The sequence below is a fragment of the Pavona decussata genome, unplaced genomic scaffold (assembly GCF_977016875.1).
Source record: "Pavona decussata unplaced genomic scaffold, jaPavDecu1.1 SCAFFOLD_386, whole genome shotgun sequence".
NCBI lineage: Eukaryota > Metazoa > Cnidaria > Anthozoa > Scleractinia > Agariciidae > Pavona > Pavona decussata.
In genome coordinates, this window is record NW_028145758.1 from 2,336,201 (window position 1) to 2,357,838 (window position 21,638).

The window sequence follows — 21,638 nt, forward strand, 5'->3', positions numbered from 1 at the left end:
CAGCTTACTTTTACTCCTTGCGTCAACTTCCGTTCGGCACTGATGCATAATTATCAGGTCTGAAAACGGGTATGAATTTTAGGGGTCAGGTCTGAAAACGGGTGTGGGAAATGGCATTTTTAGGTCTGAAATAGGGTCGGGATTTGAAGACCCGGGCGGCACACCCCCACCAAGAATTCCGAGGAGTACCCCCCCGCCGGGGTATATGGGCGGCCATCACCGCCAAAAATACAAGCAGTGCAAACGGTATAGAATAAACAGAAATGGTTTAATTGTCCTTTGTAAATTGGTTTAGACAATTTAGAAACGATGCAGTTAGAATGCATTTGGACAGGTTGTCTTTGATGGAATGGACTAGACCATTCAGTTCACAACAGGCTGTTCCATTTCGTGTTTGTATTTTTGGCGGTTCCGGCGATAATCAATTGATGTAACACTAAACCATTTTATGTCGTGCTAAACCGTTTTGTGTCACGCTAAACCATTTCACAGAAAGCTATACTGTTTGGCATTGCACTAAATCATTTCAGATTACGCTAAACCGTTTGAGAATTGACTAGGCCAATTTAACATTGACTACTTCACCACTTTTCATTTACTTTGTCCAATTCTATTTAGCCTGTGCTGTTTTACTAACGGAAGCCGAATTATTCACATTCAGACTAGATCATTTCTGTCTTTCGTGTACCGTTTTGCCATTGATAGACAGTTTTGCAATTGTCTAAACCATTTATTGTTTGGCTATATCATTCCATCAAAGAGAACCTGTCCAAATGCATTCTAACTACATCGTTTCTAAATTGTCTAAACCAATTTACAAAGGACAATTAAACCATTTCTGTTTATTCTATATCGTTTGCACTGCTTGTATTTTTGGCGGTGATGGCCGCCCATAGATGTGTTTATACCGGAGCCTAGACTTGGCCTAGTTTTGTATCGCTGGACATTTAGCAGTTTTGTGCCTGTTATTCCTTCGTCCATGTTACATTTAACTTTGGAATAAAGCTTTTAATACGTTCTTTCTCTTTTTCTTGCTTTACGGAATGGAGGAAAATACGTTCCAGTGCACTAACATGCAGAGAAAGTGGTTAAATAAGACACCCGCTGTTGTCATCCGTCAAAGACAAGTCTGAATGGAAGAAAATGTTTCAACTGATGTAGATAGTTTAGAGCAGCTGTTTAGAGGTCGGAGAAAATAAGTTGACATTCTCAGTAAAAATTATATGTCTCCTTTGTTCAGAATTTACCTTTATAAATTAAGACACTGTACATTTACCTTATAGTAGAATAGGCCATCACCAAACAGTGTCCCCTATAAATGTCATCCATAATTCTCCTTCGATGAGATCACTACTTAGATTAAATAATGTGACAAGTAACCTTGCAATTTTGTTGACGGATACCACTGACCTCACTTTTTATCGTAAGCACAAGTCATTTAAGAGAGATTTGAGGTTTCGCTTAAGGTAATTGTCCTATCTTCGGAGTTGCAGCGTTTTGCTTTTAATGTTTACAATAGATTTTTTAAGTATTTATTAAACCAAGGGTCCGAATTATGGAGCCCTAGACTTAAAGTGAATTGTTTTTAAAAACGCATTTTCTGCGGATTTAGTTGAACCAAGGGTCCAAATTTCGGACCCCTGGAATTAAAGTAAATTATTTTAAAAAACCCATTTCCTGCGGATTTAGTTGAACCAAGGGTCCGAATTTCAGACCCCTGGAATTAGAGTGAATTATTTTTAAAAACGCATTTTCTGCGGATTTAGTTAAACCAAGGGTCCGAATTTCGGACCCCTTGATTTACACAAATCAGACTTAAGATTACTTTAATGGCTAATTTAAGAGGACAACAAAAATCACTCCGCTAAAAAAAAGAGGTTTTCTTGATGTGATAACTTTTTACTCCGTCAGAATCGACAAAAAGTTAATCTTAAAAATTAATCTCCGCACCAATAGCATAAAAATGACGCTTTCTTTAAAAAATTGAAATTTTGGAAAAACTGAAAATACTTTGGAAAGCGTTCTGAACAGCAGACGCTAAAATTTGCCGGCAGAAACATGGCCTTAACTAAACACTTTGATTACTTACCGATATGTGAAAGAGAAATACAAACTCTAACTGAATAAAACACGATTGTTCAAGACTTACTGAGATCTTTAAGTTGTTTTCCTAGCAGAAGAGAACTTTCTAGCGGCGCCGCTGTGGTTCGCCAGATTCGCTCCCCAGCAAAGTCAGCCGATACCGTTCCATCGATCAATCGCTGCCACTGACGGCGCGCTGATTTCTCATCGCAAAGTAGGCCTGAAAGTCAATGTGATCATCCTGTTACTAAAATAATAATAGTAATAATAATAAACAAAATAATGGTGACATGTTGTCGCCGAAACGTCATGTTTTCACCCTTTAAGCCCTAATATCAAAGGACAAACTCTCCTGTCTTGTCCCTATATTTTTCTCATAAAAGCCGACTGGGTAGAAGTTATTAAAATATCAAGAGAATTCATCTTGGGTGATCGTATCCTTAATTCTCATGACCTCAGGGATTGAATAAACATTAACTTTACCAGGAGAAATTTGATGCTGATCACTGTTAGGGCTTAAAGGGTTAATCTCTCTACTTTTTATTGTAAAGTAATACAACCGTCCTGGCAAAAGAAACCCCATGCACCAAAGGTCTCTTATGCCAGCGGGGATGATCTTGCCACTCAGTCCGATAACTTGTCTGACGACAAGACAGTGAGGGAGAGATGTACCGGCCCCTAGACCATAATAAGTACATCCCTTTCGACTAGCGCTCACATCCGACTGTCTCAAATTCAGCTTCATCTATATATAACATGATTAGCCGTCTTCCAAGTGGTACGTCTTGTGGTTTGGGCATGCGTACGTAGTAAACCTCATATAACGAATAGAAAAATATCTCGTTGTTTATTTCAACAAAATGATCAGGCAATGATCATAAATATGAAAAACTAAGAGGAAAAAACACACTTGTGATTAGTCTATAAAGTCACTTAACGACCAGAGAATCTTTTCATTATTTTAATTTTGTTTAATAAAAAAAAAAAAAAAAAAACGCTCAATGTATGTGATTGTTCATTCTACCCAAGCCTTGGCATCCGTACAGATCGACGTCGTAGTTCATTTTTTATCTCACTCAAAGAGTTAATTTGTTTAGAAAAGAACTTTGCCGGAAACTTTTACCATCACTTTATAGGGATTCACGCCCTGGCCTCAAAATTAGTCTTTTCAGGTCACACATGTCATAATAGTTAATGATCAACCAGCACGCTAAGTAAGAATTAGGGCTGTTGGTTGCAAGAACGGCTGATATCTTACTAACGCACGGTTGGATAAGTTTGAAACCAACTTAGATCTGTCTACTAAAGAATTTTTTAGGCCGTAAACTTCGAAAATTAAGCAGGTTTTTGACCTCCAAACATTGAGCGTGTTCTATAATGTCGTATGCACTGCGCTGTTCAAAGGGCGCTTTGAAATGAAATGCTCAAGCTAAGTTTTTTTTTGTAATGAAAGAAATATTCTTTTAACTAAAATGGCCCAAAATTTGATTTCTCTGAACTGAACAATTCAACTTCAAATGAGAAAAAACATCATTTTGACAACAACTCGTCATATAATTAGTTTTGACAAATGCGAGCATCTCGAGCGACGGGCTAGGCAAAATTTTCACGCAATTCTAGAAAGTAACTAAGGAATTCGTGGAAAGTCTGATTGTGTTGATTAGCTAGGTAAACTTAACTTACGGTATTTAACTGAAAGGAAGTATTGTCACAAAGAAATGCGACAATAACAACACATCAAAACACAAGTTAATTAAGCGATGGTTCTTGAAACGAACAACTTCACAGCTAGATAATAACATCAGGCTAATACGAAAATATTTCGTTCTCCGGCTCTAAAGCAAACATGACAGTGAAACGGAAACAACATAAAAAGAACTGGAGTAAACCAGTTCATTTAAGTCGATTGTGCATTTTAGGTGGCCCCGAATCCCTGAATAAAGTTCACTGAATCTAGTTAAACACAACAACACAGCTGAACAGCAGACCAAAAATATTGCCGGCAGAAACATGGCCTTAACTAAACACTTTGATTACTTAGCGATATGTGAAAGAGAAATACAAACTCTAACTGAATAAAACACGATTGTTCAAGACTTACTGAGACCTTTAAGTTGTTTCCCTGTCAGAAGAGAACGCCGCTGTGGTTCGCCAGATTCGCTCCCCAGCAAAGTCAGCCGATACCGTTCTATAATGTCGTATGCACTGCGCTGTTCAAAGGGCGCTTTGAAATGAAATGCTCAAGGTAAGTTTTTTTTTGTAATGAAACAAATATTCTTTTAACTGAAATGGCCAAAAATTTGATTAAGCGACGGTTCTTGAAACGAACAATTTCATAGCTAGAATAATAACATCAGGCTAATACGAAAATATCTTGCTCTCCGGCTCTAAAGCAAACATGACAGTGAAAAGAAACAACATAATAAGAACTGGAGTAAACCAGTTTATTTAAGTCGATTGTGCATTTTAGGTGGTCCCGAATCCCTGAATAAAGTTCACTGAATCTAGTTAAACACAACAACACAGCTGAACAGCAGACGAAAAAAATTGCCGGCAGAAACATGGCCTTAACTAAACACTTTGATTACTTAGCGATATGTGAAAGAGAAGTACAAACTCTAACTGAATAAAACACGATTGTTCAAGACTTACTGAGATCTTTAAGTTGTTTCCTGTCAGAAGAGAACTTTCTAGCGGCGCCGCTGCTGTGGTTCGCCAGATTCGCTCCCCAGCAAAGTCAGCCGATACCGTTCCATCGATCAATCGCTGCCACTGACGGCGCGCTGACTTCTCATCGCAAAGAAGGCAAAGAAGGCCTGAAAGTCAATGTGATCATCCTGTTACTAAAATAATAATAGTAATAATAATAAACAAAATAATGGTGACATGTTGTCGCCGAAACGTCATGTTTTCACCCTTTAAGCCCTAATATCAAAGGACAAACTCTCCTGTCTTGTCCCTATATTTTTCTTATAAAAGCCGACTGGGTAGAAGTTATTAAAATATCAAGAGAATTCATCTTAGGTGATCGTATCCTTAATTCTCATGACCTCAGGGATTGAATAAACATTAATTTTACCAGGAGAAATTTGATGCTGATCACTGTTAGGGCTTAAAGGGTTAATCTCTCTACTTTTTATTGTGAAATAATACAACCGTCCTGGCACAAGCCTGACCCCATGCACCAAAGGTCTCTTATGCCAGCGGGGATGATCTTGCCACTCAGTCCGATAACTTGTCTGACGACAAGCCAGGGAGGGAGAGATGAACTGGCCCCTAGACCATAATAAGTACATCCCTTTCGGCTAGCGCTCACATCCGACTGTCTCAAATTCAGCTTCATCTATATATAACATGATTAGCCGTCTTCCAAGTGGTACGTCTTGAGGTTTGGGCATGCGTACGTAGTGAACCTCATATAACGAATAGAGAAATATCTCGTTGTTTATTTCAACAAAATGATCAGGCAATGATCAAAAATATGAAAAGCTAGGGGGAAAAACCACACTTGTGATTAGTCTATAAAGTCACTTAACGACGGGGGAATCTTTTCATTACTTTAATTTTGTTTAATAATAAAAAAAAAAAAAAAAAACGCTCAATGTATGTGATTGTTCATTCTACCCAAGCCTTGGCATCCGTACAGGTTCATTTTTTATCTCACTCAAAGAGTTAATTTGTTTAGAAAAGAACTTTGCCGGAAACTTTTACCATCACTTTATAGGGATTCACGCCCTGGCCTCAAAATTAGTCTTTTCAGGTCACACATGTCATAATAGTTAATGATCAACCAGCACGCTAAGTAAGAATTAGGGCTGTTGGTTGCAAGAACGGCTGATATCTTACTAACGCACGGTTGGATAAGTTTGAAACCAACTTAGATCTGTCTACTAAAGAATTTTTTAGGCCGTAAACTTCGAAAATTAAGCAGGTTTTTGACCTCCAAACATTGAGCGTGTTCTATAATGTCGTATGCACTGCGCTGTTCAAAGGGCGCTTTGAAATGAAATGCTCAAGCTAAGTTTTTTTTTGTAATGAAAGAAATATTCTTTTAACTAAAATGGCCCAAAATTTGATTTCTCTGAACTGAACAATTCAACTTCAAATGAGAAAAAACATCATTTTGACAACAACTCGTCATATAATTAGTTTTGACAAATGCGAGCATCTCGAGCGACGGGCTAGGCAAAATTTTCACGCAATTCTAGAAAGTAACTAAGGAATTCGTGGAAAGTCTGATTGTGTTGATTAGCTAGGTAAACTTAACTTACGGTATTTAACTGAAAGGAAGTATTGTCACAAAGAAATGCGACAATAACAACATATCAAAACACAAGTTAATTAAGCGATGGTTCTTGAAACGAACAACTTCACAGCTAGATAATAACATCAGGCTAATACGAAAATATTTCGTTCTCCGGCTCTAAAGCAAACATGACAGTGAAACGGAAACAACATAAAAAGAACTGGAGTAAACCAGTTCATTTAAGTCGATTGTGCATTTTAGGTGGCCCCGAATCCCTGAATAAAGTTCACTGAATCTAGTTAAACACAACAACACAGCTGAACAGCAGACCAAAAATATTGCCGGCAGAAACATGGCCTTAACTAAACACTTTGATTACTTAGCGATATGTGAAAGAGAAATACAAACTCTAACTGAATAAAACACGATTGTTCAAGACTTACTGAGACCTTTAAGTTGTTTCCCTGTCAGAAGAGAACGCCGCTGTGGTTCGCCAGATTCGCTCCCCAGCAAAGTCAGCCGATACCGTTCTATAATGTCGTATGCACTGCGCTGTTCAAAGGGCGCTTTGAAATGAAATGCTCAAGGTAAGTTTTTTTTTGTAATGAAACAAATATTCTTTTAACTGAAATGGCCAAAAATTTGATTAAGCGACGGTTCTTGAAACGAACAATTTCATAGCTAGAATAATAACATCAGGCTAATACGAAAATATCTTGCTCTCCGGCTCTAAAGCAAACATGACAGTGAAAAGAAACAACATAATAAGAACTGGAGTAAACCAGTTTATTTAAGTCGATTGTGCATTTTAGGTGGTCCCGAATCCCTGAATAAAGTTCACTGAATCTAGTTAAACACAACAACACAGCTGAACAGCAGACGAAAAAAATTGCCGGCAGAAACATGGCCTTAACTAAACACTTTGATTACTTAGCGATATGTGAAAGAGAAGTACAAACTCTAACTGAATAAAACACGATTGTTCAAGACTTACTGAGATCTTTAAGTTGTTTCCTGTCAGAAGAGAACTTTCTAGCGGCGCCGCTGCTGTGGTTCGCCAGATTCGCTCCCCAGCAAAGTCAGCCGATACCGTTCCATCGATCAATCGCTGCCACTGACGGCGCGCTGACTTCTCATCGCAAAGAAGGCAAAGAAGGCCTGAAAGTCAATGTGATCATCCTGTTACTAAAATAATAATAGTAATAATAATAAACAAAATAATGGTGACATGTTGTCGCCGAAACGTCATGTTTTCACCCTTTAAGCCCTAATATCAAAGGACAAACTCTCCTGTCTTGTCCCTATATTTTTCTTATAAAAGCCGACTGGGTAGAAGTTATTAAAATATCAAGAGAATTCATCTTAGGTGATCGTATCCTTAATTCTCATGACCTCAGGGATTGAATAAACATTAATTTTACCAGGAGAAATTTGATGCTGATCACTGTTAGGGCTTAAAGGGTTAATCTCTCTACTTTTTATTGTGAAATAATACAACCGTCCTGGCACAAGCCTGACCCCATGCACCAAAGGTCTCTTATGCCAGCGGGGATGATCTTGCCACTCAGTCCGATAACTTGTCTGACGACAAGCCAGGGAGGGAGAGATGAACTGGCCCCTAGACCATAATAAGTACATCCCTTTCGGCTAGCGCTCACATCCGACTGTCTCAAATTCAGCTTCATCTATATATAACATGATTAGCCGTCTTCCAAGTGGTACGTCTTGAGGTTTGGGCATGCGTACGTAGTGAACCTCATATAACGAATAGAGAAATATCTCGTTGTTTATTTCAACAAAATGATCAGGCAATGATCAAAAATATGAAAAGCTAGGGGGAAAAACCACACTTGTGATTAGTCTATAAAGTCACTTAACGACGGGGGAATCTTTTCATTACTTTAATTTTGTTTAATAATAATAAAAAAAAAAAAAAAACGCTCAATGTATGTGATTGTTCATTCTACCCAAGCCTTGGCATCCGTACAGGTTCATTTTTTATCTCACTCAAAGAGTTAATTTGTTTAGAAAAGAACTTTGCCGGAAACTTTTACCATCACTTTATAGGGATTCACGCCCTGGCCTCAAAATTAGTCTTTTCAGGTCACACATGTCATAATAGTTAATGATCAACCAGCACGCTAAGTAAGAATTAGGGCTGTTGGTTGCAAGAACGGCTGATATCTTACTAACGCACGGTTGGATAAGTTTGAAACCAACTTAGATCTGTCTACTAAAGAATTTTTTAGGCCGTAAACTTCGAAAATTAAGCAGGTTTTTGACCTCCAAACATTGAGCGTGTTCTATAATGTCGTATGCACTGCGCTGTTCAAAGGGCGCTTTGAAATGAAATGCTCAAGCTAAGTTTTTTTTTGTAATGAAAGAAATATTCTTTTAACTAAAATGGCCCAAAATTTGATTTCTCTGAACTGAACAATTCAACTTCAAATGAGAAAAAACATCATTTTGACAACAACTCGTCATATAATTAGTTTTGACAAATGCGAGCATCTCGAGCGACGGGCTAGGCAAAATTTTCACGCAATTCTAGAAAGTAACTAAGGAATTCGTGGAAAGTCTGATTGTGTTGATTAGCTAGGTAAACTTAACTTACGGTATTTAACTGAAAGGAAGTATTGTCACAAAGAAATGCGACAATAACAACACATCAAAACACAAGTTAATTAAGCGATGGTTCTTGAAACGAACAACTTCACAGCTAGATAATAACATCAGGCTAATACGAAAATATTTCGTTCTCCGGCTCTAAAGCAAACATGACAGTGAAACGGAAACAACATAAAAAGAACTGGAGTAAACCAGTTCATTTAAGTCGATTGTGCATTTTAGGTGGCCCCGAATCCCTGAATAAAGTTCACTGAATCTAGTTAAACACAACAACACAGCTGAACAGCAGACCAAAAATATTGCCGGCAGAAACATGGCCTTAACTAAACACTTTGATTACTTAGCGATATGTGAAAGAGAAATACAAACTCTAACTGAATAAAACACGATTGTTCAAGACTTACTGAGACCTTTAAGTTGTTTCCCTGTCAGAAGAGAACGCCGCTGTGGTTCGCCAGATTCGCTCCCCAGCAAAGTCAGCCGATACCGTTCTATAATGTCGTATGCACTGCGCTGTTCAAAGGGCGCTTTGAAATGAAATGCTCAAGGTAAGTTTTTTTTTGTAATGAAACAAATATTCTTTTAACTGAAATGGCCAAAAATTTGATTAAGCGACGGTTCTTGAAACGAACAATTTCATAGCTAGAATAATAACATCAGGCTAATACGAAAATATCTTGCTCTCCGGCTCTAAAGCAAACATGACAGTGAAAAGAAACAACATAATAAGAACTGGAGTAAACCAGTTTATTTAAGTCGATTGTGCATTTTAGGTGGTCCCGAATCCCTGAATAAAGTTCACTGAATCTAGTTAAACACAACAACACAGCTGAACAGCAGACGAAAAAAATTGCCGGCAGAAACATGGCCTTAACTAAACACTTTGATTACTTAGCGATATGTGAAAGAGAAGTACAAACTCTAACTGAATAAAACACGATTGTTCAAGACTTACTGAGATCTTTAAGTTGTTTCCTGTCAGAAGAGAACTTTCTAGCGGCGCCGCTGCTGTGGTTCGCCAGATTCGCTCCCCAGCAAAGTCAGCCGATACCGTTCCATCGATCAATCGCTGCCACTGACGGCGCGCTGACTTCTCATCGCAAAGAAGGCAAAGAAGGCCTGAAAGTCAATGTGATCATCCTGTTACTAAAATAATAATAGTAATAATAATAAACAAAATAATGGTGACATGTTGTCGCCGAAACGTCATGTTTTCACCCTTTAAGCCCTAATATCAAAGGACAAACTCTCCTGTCTTGTCCCTATATTTTTCTTATAAAAGCCGACTGGGTAGAAGTTATTAAAATATCAAGAGAATTCATCTTAGGTGATCGTATCCTTAATTCTCATGACCTCAGGGATTGAATAAACATTAATTTTACCAGGAGAAATTTGATGCTGATCACTGTTAGGGCTTAAAGGGTTAATCTCTCTACTTTTTATTGTGAAATAATACAACCGTCCTGGCACAAGCCTGACCCCATGCACCAAAGGTCTCTTATGCCAGCGGGGATGATCTTGCCACTCAGTCCGATAACTTGTCTGACGACAAGCCAGGGAGGGAGAGATGAACTGGCCCCTAGACCATAATAAGTACATCCCTTTCGGCTAGCGCTCACATCCGACTGTCTCAAATTCAGCTTCATCTATATATAACATGATTAGCCGTCTTCCAAGTGGTACGTCTTGAGGTTTGGGCATGCGTACGTAGTGAACCTCATATAACGAATAGAGAAATATCTCGTTGTTTATTTCAACAAAATGATCAGGCAATGATCAAAAATATGAAAAGCTAGGGGGAAAAACCACACTTGTGATTAGTCTATAAAGTCACTTAACGACGGGGGAATCTTTTCATTACTTTAATTTTGTTTAATAATAATAAAAAAAAAAAAAAAACGCTCAATGTATGTGATTGTTCATTCTACCCAAGCCTTGGCATCCGTACAGGTTCATTTTTTATCTCACTCAAAGAGTTAATTTGTTTAGAAAAGAACTTTGCCGGAAACTTTTACCATCACTTTATAGGGATTCACGCCCTGGCCTCAAAATTAGTCTTTTCAGGTCACACATGTCATAATAGTTAATGATCAACCAGCACGCTAAGTAAGAATTAGGGCTGTTGGTTGCAAGAACGGCTGATATCTTACTAACGCACGGTTGGATAAGTTTGAAACCAACTTAGATCTGTCTACTAAAGAATTTTTTAGGCCGTAAACTTCGAAAATTAAGCAGGTTTTTGACCTCCAAACATTGAGCGTGTTCTATAATGTCGTATGCACTGCGCTGTTCAAAGGGCGCTTTGAAATGAAATGCTCAAGCTAAGTTTTTTTTTGTAATGAAAGAAATATTCTTTTAACTAAAATGGCCCAAAATTTGATTTCTCTGAACTGAACAATTCAACTTCAAATGAGAAAAAACATCATTTTGACAACAACTCGTCATATAATTAGTTTTGACAAATGCGAGCATCTCGAGCGACGGGCTAGGCAAAATTTTCACGCAATTCTAGAAAGTAACTAAGGAATTCGTGGAAAGTCTGATTGTGTTGATTAGCTAGGTAAACTTAACTTACGGTATTTAACTGAAAGGAAGTATTGTCACAAAGAAATGCGACAATAACAACACATCAAAACACAAGTTAATTAAGCGATGGTTCTTGAAACGAACAACTTCACAGCTAGATAATAACATCAGGCTAATACGAAAATATTTCGTTCTCCGGCTCTAAAGCAAACATGACAGTGAAACGGAAACAACATAAAAAGAACTGGAGTAAACCAGTTCATTTAAGTCGATTGTGCATTTTAGGTGGCCCCGAATCCCTGAATAAAGTTCACTGAATCTAGTTAAACACAACAACACAGCTGAACAGCAGACCAAAAATATTGCCGGCAGAAACATGGCCTTAACTAAACACTTTGATTACTTAGCGATATGTGAAAGAGAAATACAAACTCTAACTGAATAAAACACGATTGTTCAAGACTTACTGAGACCTTTAAGTTGTTTCCCTGTCAGAAGAGAACGCCGCTGTGGTTCGCCAGATTCGCTCCCCAGCAAAGTCAGCCGATACCGTTCTATAATGTCGTATGCACTGCGCTGTTCAAAGGGCGCTTTGAAATGAAATGCTCAAGGTAAGTTTTTTTTTGTAATGAAACAAATATTCTTTTAACTGAAATGGCCAAAAATTTGATTAAGCGACGGTTCTTGAAACGAACAATTTCATAGCTAGAATAATAACATCAGGCTAATACGAAAATATCTTGCTCTCCGGCTCTAAAGCAAACATGACAGTGAAAAGAAACAACATAATAAGAACTGGAGTAAACCAGTTTATTTAAGTCGATTGTGCATTTTAGGTGGTCCCGAATCCCTGAATAAAGTTCACTGAATCTAGTTAAACACAACAACACAGCTGAACAGCAGACGAAAAAAATTGCCGGCAGAAACATGGCCTTAACTAAACACTTTGATTACTTAGCGATATGTGAAAGAGAAGTACAAACTCTAACTGAATAAAACACGATTGTTCAAGACTTACTGAGATCTTTAAGTTGTTTCCTGTCAGAAGAGAACTTTCTAGCGGCGCCGCTGCTGTGGTTCGCCAGATTCGCTCCCCAGCAAAGTCAGCCGATACCGTTCCATCGATCAATCGCTGCCACTGACGGCGCGCTGACTTCTCATCGCAAAGAAGGCAAAGAAGGCCTGAAAGTCAATGTGATCATCCTGTTACTAAAATAATAATAGTAATAATAATAAACAAAATAATGGTGACATGTTGTCGCCGAAACGTCATGTTTTCACCCTTTAAGCCCTAATATCAAAGGACAAACTCTCCTGTCTTGTCCCTATATTTTTCTTATAAAAGCCGACTGGGTAGAAGTTATTAAAATATCAAGAGAATTCATCTTAGGTGATCGTATCCTTAATTCTCATGACCTCAGGGATTGAATAAACATTAATTTTACCAGGAGAAATTTGATGCTGATCACTGTTAGGGCTTAAAGGGTTAATCTCTCTACTTTTTATTGTGAAATAATACAACCGTCCTGGCACAAGCCTGACCCCATGCACCAAAGGTCTCTTATGCCAGCGGGGATGATCTTGCCACTCAGTCCGATAACTTGTCTGACGACAAGCCAGGGAGGGAGAGATGAACTGGCCCCTAGACCATAATAAGTACATCCCTTTCGGCTAGCGCTCACATCCGACTGTCTCAAATTCAGCTTCATCTATATATAACATGATTAGCCGTCTTCCAAGTGGTACGTCTTGAGGTTTGGGCATGCGTACGTAGTGAACCTCATATAACGAATAGAGAAATATCTCGTTGTTTATTTCAACAAAATGATCAGGCAATGATCAAAAATATGAAAAGCTAGGGGGAAAAACCACACTTGTGATTAGTCTATAAAGTCACTTAACGACGGGGGAATCTTTTCATTACTTTAATTTTGTTTAATAATAATAAAAAAAAAAAAAAAACGCTCAATGTATGTGATTGTTCATTCTACCCAAGCCTTGGCATCCGTACAGGTTCATTTTTTATCTCACTCAAAGAGTTAATTTGTTTAGAAAAGAACTTTGCCGGAAACTTTTACCATCACTTTATAGGGATTCACGCCCTGGCCTCAAAATTAGTCTTTTCAGGTCACACATGTCATAATAGTTAATGATCAACCAGCACGCTAAGTAAGAATTAGGGCTGTTGGTTGCAAGAACGGCTGATATCTTACTAACGCACGGTTGGATAAGTTTGAAACCAACTTAGATCTGTCTACTAAAGAATTTTTTAGGCCGTAAACTTCGAAAATTAAGCAGGTTTTTGACCTCCAAACATTGAGCGTGTTCTATAATGTCGTATGCACTGCGCTGTTCAAAGGGCGCTTTGAAATGAAATGCTCAAGCTAAGTTTTTTTTTGTAATGAAAGAAATATTCTTTTAACTAAAATGGCCCAAAATTTGATTTCTCTGAACTGAACAATTCAACTTCAAATGAGAAAAAACATCATTTTGACAACAACTCGTCATATAATTAGTTTTGACAAATGCGAGCATCTCGAGCGACGGGCTAGGCAAAATTTTCACGCAATTCTAGAAAGTAACTAAGGAATTCGTGGAAAGTCTGATTGTGTTGATTAGCTAGGTAAACTTAACTTACGGTATTTAACTGAAAGGAAGTATTGTCACAAAGAAATGCGACAATAACAACACATCAAAACACAAGTTAATTAAGCGATGGTTCTTGAAACGAACAACTTCACAGCTAGATAATAACATCAGGCTAATACGAAAATATTTCGTTCTCCGGCTCTAAAGCAAACATGACAGTGAAACGGAAACAACATAAAAAGAACTGGAGTAAACCAGTTCATTTAAGTCGATTGTGCATTTTAGGTGGCCCCGAATCCCTGAATAAAGTTCACTGAATCTAGTTAAACACAACAACACAGCTGAACAGCAGACCAAAAATATTGCCGGCAGAAACATGGCCTTAACTAAACACTTTGATTACTTAGCGATATGTGAAAGAGAAATACAAACTCTAACTGAATAAAACACGATTGTTCAAGACTTACTGAGACCTTTAAGTTGTTTCCCTGTCAGAAGAGAACGCCGCTGTGGTTCGCCAGATTCGCTCCCCAGCAAAGTCAGCCGATACCGTTCTATAATGTCGTATGCACTGCGCTGTTCAAAGGGCGCTTTGAAATGAAATGCTCAAGGTAAGTTTTTTTTTGTAATGAAACAAATATTCTTTTAACTGAAATGGCCAAAAATTTGATTAAGCGACGGTTCTTGAAACGAACAATTTCATAGCTAGAATAATAACATCAGGCTAATACGAAAATATCTTGCTCTCCGGCTCTAAAGCAAACATGACAGTGAAAAGAAACAACATAATAAGAACTGGAGTAAACCAGTTTATTTAAGTCGATTGTGCATTTTAGGTGGTCCCGAATCCCTGAATAAAGTTCACTGAATCTAGTTAAACACAACAACACAGCTGAACAGCAGACGAAAAAAATTGCCGGCAGAAACATGGCCTTAACTAAACACTTTGATTACTTAGCGATATGTGAAAGAGAAGTACAAACTCTAACTGAATAAAACACGATTGTTCAAGACTTACTGAGATCTTTAAGTTGTTTCCTGTCAGAAGAGAACTTTCTAGCGGCGCCGCTGCTGTGGTTCGCCAGATTCGCTCCCCAGCAAAGTCAGCCGATACCGTTCCATCGATCAATCGCTGCCACTGACGGCGCGCTGACTTCTCATCGCAAAGAAGGCAAAGAAGGCCTGAAAGTCAATGTGATCATCCTGTTACTAAAATAATAATAGTAATAATAATAAACAAAATAATGGTGACATGTTGTCGCCGAAACGTCATGTTTTCACCCTTTAAGCCCTAATATCAAAGGACAAACTCTCCTGTCTTGTCCCTATATTTTTCTTATAAAAGCCGACTGGGTAGAAGTTATTAAAATATCAAGAGAATTCATCTTAGGTGATCGTATCCTTAATTCTCATGACCTCAGGGATTGAATAAACATTAATTTTACCAGGAGAAATTTGATGCTGATCACTGTTAGGGCTTAAAGGGTTAATCTCTCTACTTTTTATTGTGAAATAATACAACCGTCCTGGCACAAGCCTGACCCCATGCACCAAAGGTCTCTTATGCCAGCGGGGATGATCTTGCCACTCAGTCCGATAACTTGTCTGACGACAAGCCAGGGAGGGAGAGATGAACTGGCCCCTAGACCATAATAAGTACATCCCTTTCGGCTAGCGCTCACATCCGACTGTCTCAAATTCAGCTTCATCTATATATAACATGATTAGCCGTCTTCCAAGTGGTACGTCTTGAGGTTTGGGCATGCGTACGTAGTGAACCTCATATAACGAATAGAGAAATATCTCGTTGTTTATTTCAACAAAATGATCAGGCAATGATCAAAAATATGAAAAGCTAGGGGGAAAAACCACACTTGTGATTAGTCTATAAAGTCACTTAACGACGGGGGAATCTTTTCATTACTTTAATTTTGTTTAATAATAATAAAAAAAAAAAAAAAACGCTCAATGTATGTGATTGTTCATTCTACCCAAGCCTTGGCATCCGTACAGGTTCATTTTTTATCTCACTCAAAGAGTTAATTTGTTTAGAAAAGAACTTTGCCGGAAACTTTTACCATCACTTTATAGGGATTCACGCCCTGGCCTCAAAATTAGTCTTTTCAGGTCACACATGTCATAATAGTTAATGATCAACCAGCACGCTAAGTAAGAATTAGGGCTGTTGGTTGCAAGAACGGCTGATATCTTACTAACGCACGGTTGGATAAGTTTGAAACCAACTTAGATCTGTCTACTAAAGAATTTTTTAGGCCGTAAACTTCGAAAATTAAGCAGGTTTTTGACCTCCAAACATTGAGCGTGTTCTATAATGTCGTATGCACTGCGCTGTTCAAAGGGCGCTTTGAAATGAAATGCTCAAGCTAAGTTTTTTTTTGTAATGAAAGAAATATTCTTTTAACTAAAATGGCCCAAAATTTGATTTCTCTGAACTGAACAATTCAACTTCAAATGAGAAAAAACATCATTTTGACAACAACTCGTCATATAATTAGTTTTGACAAATGCGAGCATCTCGAGCGACGGGCTAGGCAAAATTTTCACGCAATTCTAGAAAGTAACTAAGGAATTCGTGGAAAGTCTGATTGTGTTGATTAGCTAGGTAAACTTAACTTACGGTATTTAACTGAAAGGAAGTATTGTCACAAAGAAATGCGACAATAACAACACATCAAAACACAAGTTAATTAAGCGATGGTTCTTGAAACGAACAACTTCACAGCTAGATAATAACATCAGGCTAATACGAAAATATTTCGTTCTCCGGCTCTAAAGCAAACATGACAGTGAAACGGAAACAACATAAAAAGAACTGGAGTAAACCAGTTCATTTAAGTCGATTGTGCATTTTAGGTGGCCCCGAATCCCTGAATAAAGTTCACTGAATCTAGTTAAACACAACAACACAGCTGAACAGCAGACCAAAAATATTGCCGGCAGAAACATGGCCTTAACTAAACACTTTGATTACTTAGCGATATGTGAAAGAGAACTACAAACTCTAACTGAATAAAACACGATTGTTCAAGACTTACTGAGACCTTTAAGTTGTTTCCCTGTCAGAAGAGAACGCCGCTGTGGTTCGCCAGATTCGCTCCCCAGCAAAGTCAGCCGATACCGTTCTATAATGTCGTATGCACTGCGCTGTTCAAAGGGCGCTTTGAAATGAAATGCTCAAGGTAAGTTTTTTTTTGTAATGAAACAAATATTCTTTTAACTGAAATGGCCAAAAATTTGATTAAGCGACGGTTCTTGAAACGAACAATTTCATAGCTAGAATAATAACATCAGGCTAATACGAAAATATCTTGCTCTCCGGCTCTAAAGCAAACATGACAGTGAAAAGAAACAACATAATAAGAACTGGAGTAAACCAGTTTATTTAAGTCGATTGTGCATTTTAGGTGGTCCCGAATCCCTGAATAAAGTTCACTGAATCTAGTTAAACACAACAACACAGCTGAACAGCAGACGAAAAAAATTGCCGGCAGAAACATGGCCTTAACTAAACACTTTGATTACTTAGCGATATGTGAAAGAGAAGTACAAACTCTAACTGAATAAAACACGATTGTTCAAGACTTACTGAGATCTTTAAGTTGTTTCCTGTCAGAAGAGAACTTTCTAGCGGCGCCGCTGCTGTGGTTCGCCAGATTCGCTCCCCAGCAAAGTCAGCCGATACCGTTCCATCGATCAATCGCTGCCACTGACGGCGCGCTGACTTCTCATCGCAAAGAAGGCTTGAAACTCTACAGGTTAAGGACCCTACGTCTTCTCGCTAGCTGTTTTTTAGTTATTTTCGTCTCGGCTTGATGTCAAAAAGGATTTGCTGATATTGCAATGCATTATGGGATAGCTGTGACAATTTTGCGCGGGGAACACCATACCTCGAATTTATTCAAAGATATTTTAAATCTAAAATCACCTCTTCATTTACAGACTTCGACCACCGCACTCTTTGGCAAATGAGCCACAACTCACGTTGGTACCATTTTGAGAGTGATACCGTCCGCTTTTAGAGAAGAGGTAATAATAGACTTTCGTCTGGCTCGGCTTGCCTCCGACTGTAAACTGTCACCTCGAGCGCTGAAAAAAGCACTATTTATCAGTCGAAAGGCAAAACATGCCTCGCTTCTTTGAGGGATGCTAGTGATTTGCAGATTTCCAGGCTTAATGATGCCTTTCCATCACCAGACGGCCAAAAATATTTCAAGCAAAAAAGCAAACCATTAGGTAAAGCTTCGACACTTGCTCGCTTCTCCGAAATGTCGGTTTTGGTCACTTGGTCACGTGGTTGAACGAATTCGTTTCAGGGCTAACGCGGTCATCAGCCAAAGCCAACAAGGTTTTCAGTGATCATCCTGTTACTAAAATGTAGTTACTGTCTTTCACATGGCATAATTAAAACAAAATAATGGTGAAGGGGTATCGAATGGTCTTTGCGAGCATGGGAGCAGTGTCTTTATTTTTGCGAGCACGAGCAGTTGAAAAATTTTTCCTGCGAGCACTTTAGAAAATACAGATGGCGAGCAGTGAACACTTCGAGTACTTCGTAAATTTTCCGCTAGCAGGAATCTCTCTTTTATTTAAAATAGGATACATTGTTTTGCGCCAAGTAATAGCTAATAATCTGGCTGACACCTCCAAAACGGAGCAATAGTTACAAGCCAGAGGTAAGGATGTTTCAACCTTTTTGTTTTAACGATATAATAACTGATTTATTGTTAATATATGTATAAAAAATAACTACAAAGGAGGATTAACGAAATTTCGAGCAATCGAGCACATGTTAACGAGAATGCGAGCATGCAAGCAGTTGCAAAAATTTTGCGAGCACGAGCAAGCGAGCACCCGTGTAATTTTTGCGAGCAATTTGAGCAGAGGCCAAATTTTGCGAACACTCTTAAATTGAATGAGACCATTCGATACCCCTTGGTGACATATCGTCGCTGAAACGTAATGTTTTAATCTCGCTACTTTTTATTCTGAAATAATACAACAGCTGACAAAAGAAACCTCGGACACCGCAGACCTCTTATGCCAGCGGAGATGAATCTTGCTGCTTAGTCCGATAATTTGTCTTACGACAAGACAGTGAGGGAGGAAAAAGTCGGCTCCTAGACCATATGTGAGACAGATTCCTTTCGCGCTAGCGCTTATTAGTGTCACATGTATCACGTTACAACACACACGGATTCTCCAATAACATCGACGTAATATTTAGTGAAGGTCAGGTACATGCGTTTCAGATCTCGGCAAAATGGGGAAAGAAACAATACCTCCAATAAGGGAAACTACAGTCTTGACTGTAATTGTATTGAAATAAATTTTTATTCATTCATCCAATTTAAAAAAAAAAAAAAAACAAAGAAAGCCTTCAACCTCGTGGACCACAAGTGCCTTCTCCATAAATTAGAACCTTATGGAGTTCGAGACCCAAGCTATAACCGGTTCCTGGATTATCTCTGCACCCGCTCACAGAGAGTAAAATTTGGGAGGGAATTATCATCTAGCCTTCCCCTGGATTATGGTGTACCTCAGGGTTCACTATTACTGGACCCCTTACTCAGTGCTTGCTGTGATCCAATATCAGCATGTATGCCTGATACCGTCATATATACCACTGGCTCGGAGTCAGACTGCATGCATCATGACAGAAATATAAGAAGCCCTCCAAAGAGTTTAACAGTGGATGAAAAACAGCAAGCTTGTTCTAAATCTCGCGAAGACCAAATGTATGCTTTTTGGTACTAACTTGCAGAAACTTGCAAATGCCATCGAAAGGGTGAGAAATTTTTGCTATTTAGGGGTCACCCTTGACGAACACCTCTCATGGAAAGAGTATGTTAGTTAAGTGTTTACCAAGGTTAACAAGTGCTTGGGTATACTCGGCCGCATCCGATCATGTCTAACGCAGCGAAATGCGTATACAACTGTCTCGTATTACCAGTAGTGTGCTACACCGACACGGCCTGGGGTGAATTGTATGTTGAGTGCAAGAGTAGGTAACAGCGACACAGCGCCTACAAAATCGAGCTGCACGCATAATTGTCAGACTAGCAAGCACCAGCGAAGCTCTCAAGACACTAGGATGGCCTAACTTAGAGACTATCAGGAAAGGGAACAAATCTATCTTAGTCTCCAAATGTCTTCATGATTTAGTGCCCTAGTATCTTTCTGATTATTAATAGAAACCACATTTTCCATAGTTACAATCATATACGTCGGCGTGAAGACATTCATCCTTCAAGACCCAAACTTAGCCCCGGAAAGAGAACTTTTAGATACTCCGGAGCGATTTTATTGAACTCATTACCTGAAACATACAAACGGGAAGCGTCCTTGGAGGCTTATAAGCGACTTATGATGAAACACGATTATGCATAGATTTTTCTTAGTTTGCAAATGTTTTATTTATTTTTTCTATCTTGTAATTTTAGCCCAAAAGTGTTTATTAGAGTCATATATATTGTATTTTTTTCTCTCAGACCACAAGTTTTTAGACTACAAGCGTTCATTGTAATTCATTACTTTGCTATTATGATTTTAGGTGTATACAGGGCCCCTCAGGATAACAGCCCCGTAGCTGATTGGGCCACCCTGTCTTAAATGAAGTACGGTTACTTACATTTCGTTTCGTACACTTTTTGTCGAACATTAGCTCACCTCTAACTCCCCAACCCCTCACCCCACGTCCTCCACCCCTGTCACTCAAAAACGGACTGACTTGGGAGTTTAAGATGTAACGAGAACATAAAAAAACCGGTAGATTTAGTAAGTAAAACAATAACTTTGCACCTGGATCAGTGACACTCTCAGGTCATGTTTTTGCCTTTTCTTTAACGTGGACTACTACGTGAAGTTTCCTAATTTCACGTTTGAAAGGCGTAGACAAACGACGACAGATTTTTCTTTCCCTTTTTAAATTTGGAATCGGGCAGTAAGAATCCGACTGCAGGAGAATTTTTTTTCCTCTGGTCTTGAGAACATATTTGTGTTGCTTTTTTGTGTGACAACGCGGGAACACTAAATTGTATAAACTAAGGACATTTGTATTGCTTAAAATGAGCGGATGTCTTAGAAAACAAGTTGTTTATTTCGACAGCTTTCACGGCTTCAGATTGGTTGATTCCAATCCATTTTGATTCTTATTTCCGATTCACAAGGTAGGAGTGCCTGTTAGCGAAGGAAACTGACTGGTAGTAAACAGACTATTAAAGGCTGTGAAAAGGCACTTGCAGCGTCAGAATTCAACATTCATTTGTTTTAATTATATATTTTTGGGCACATTGCTTTTAATCTTCCAAAAATTCTGGGGGGGCTCAAGCCCCCCGCCCCCCCTGCCCCTCCCCGCGCTACGGGCCTGGCCAGGGCTGAGTTTCTCGAAGCATGGTTAGCGCTAACCATTGGTTAAGAGGTATTAAAACCTATAGGTTGTCATGGCATTTAACCCGGGCGAGCGCTAACCATGCTTCGGCAACTGAGTGAATAATCGGGCGACAGGGCTAGATGTTCCGAGCATGTCTCGTTTTGTGTCAGCGGAAGA

At 38.7% G+C, this 21,638-nt stretch overlaps 1 protein-coding gene across 15 annotated transcripts; it reads right to left on the reverse strand.

The window, feature by feature from the left end:
• Positions 1–755: 755 nt before the first annotated feature.
• Positions 756–17,860, reverse strand: LOC146451636 (uncharacterized). Of its 15 annotated transcripts, none has more exons than XM_085098711.1 (13): positions 17,731–17,828; positions 17,128–17,166; positions 15,090–15,253; positions 14,545–14,661; positions 12,501–12,664; positions 11,950–12,072; positions 9,912–10,075; positions 9,361–9,483; positions 7,323–7,486; positions 6,772–6,894; positions 4,735–4,898; positions 4,184–4,306; positions 758–2,302 (listed from the first exon to the last, which is right to left on the reverse strand). In XM_085098711.1, the coding sequence occupies exons 1-4, from the start codon at positions 17,780–17,782 to the stop codon at positions 14,626–14,628; spliced, it is 291 nt and encodes a 96-aa protein (XP_084954837.1). In that variant the 5' UTR covers positions 17,783–17,828; the 3' UTR covers positions 758–2,302; positions 4,184–4,306; positions 4,735–4,898; positions 6,772–6,894; positions 7,323–7,486; positions 9,361–9,483; positions 9,912–10,075; positions 11,950–12,072; positions 12,501–12,664; positions 14,545–14,625. The 15 variants fall into 15 exon arrangements, 12 of the variants coding, with proteins under 12 accessions (XP_084954829.1, XP_084954831.1, XP_084954830.1 ...); XM_085098710.1 differs by having other exon boundaries at positions 763–2,302; positions 14,539–14,661; XR_014859954.1 differs by having other exon boundaries at positions 768–2,302; positions 14,539–14,661; positions 17,134–17,250; positions 17,679–17,860.
• Positions 17,861–21,638: the final 3,778 nt, after the last annotated feature.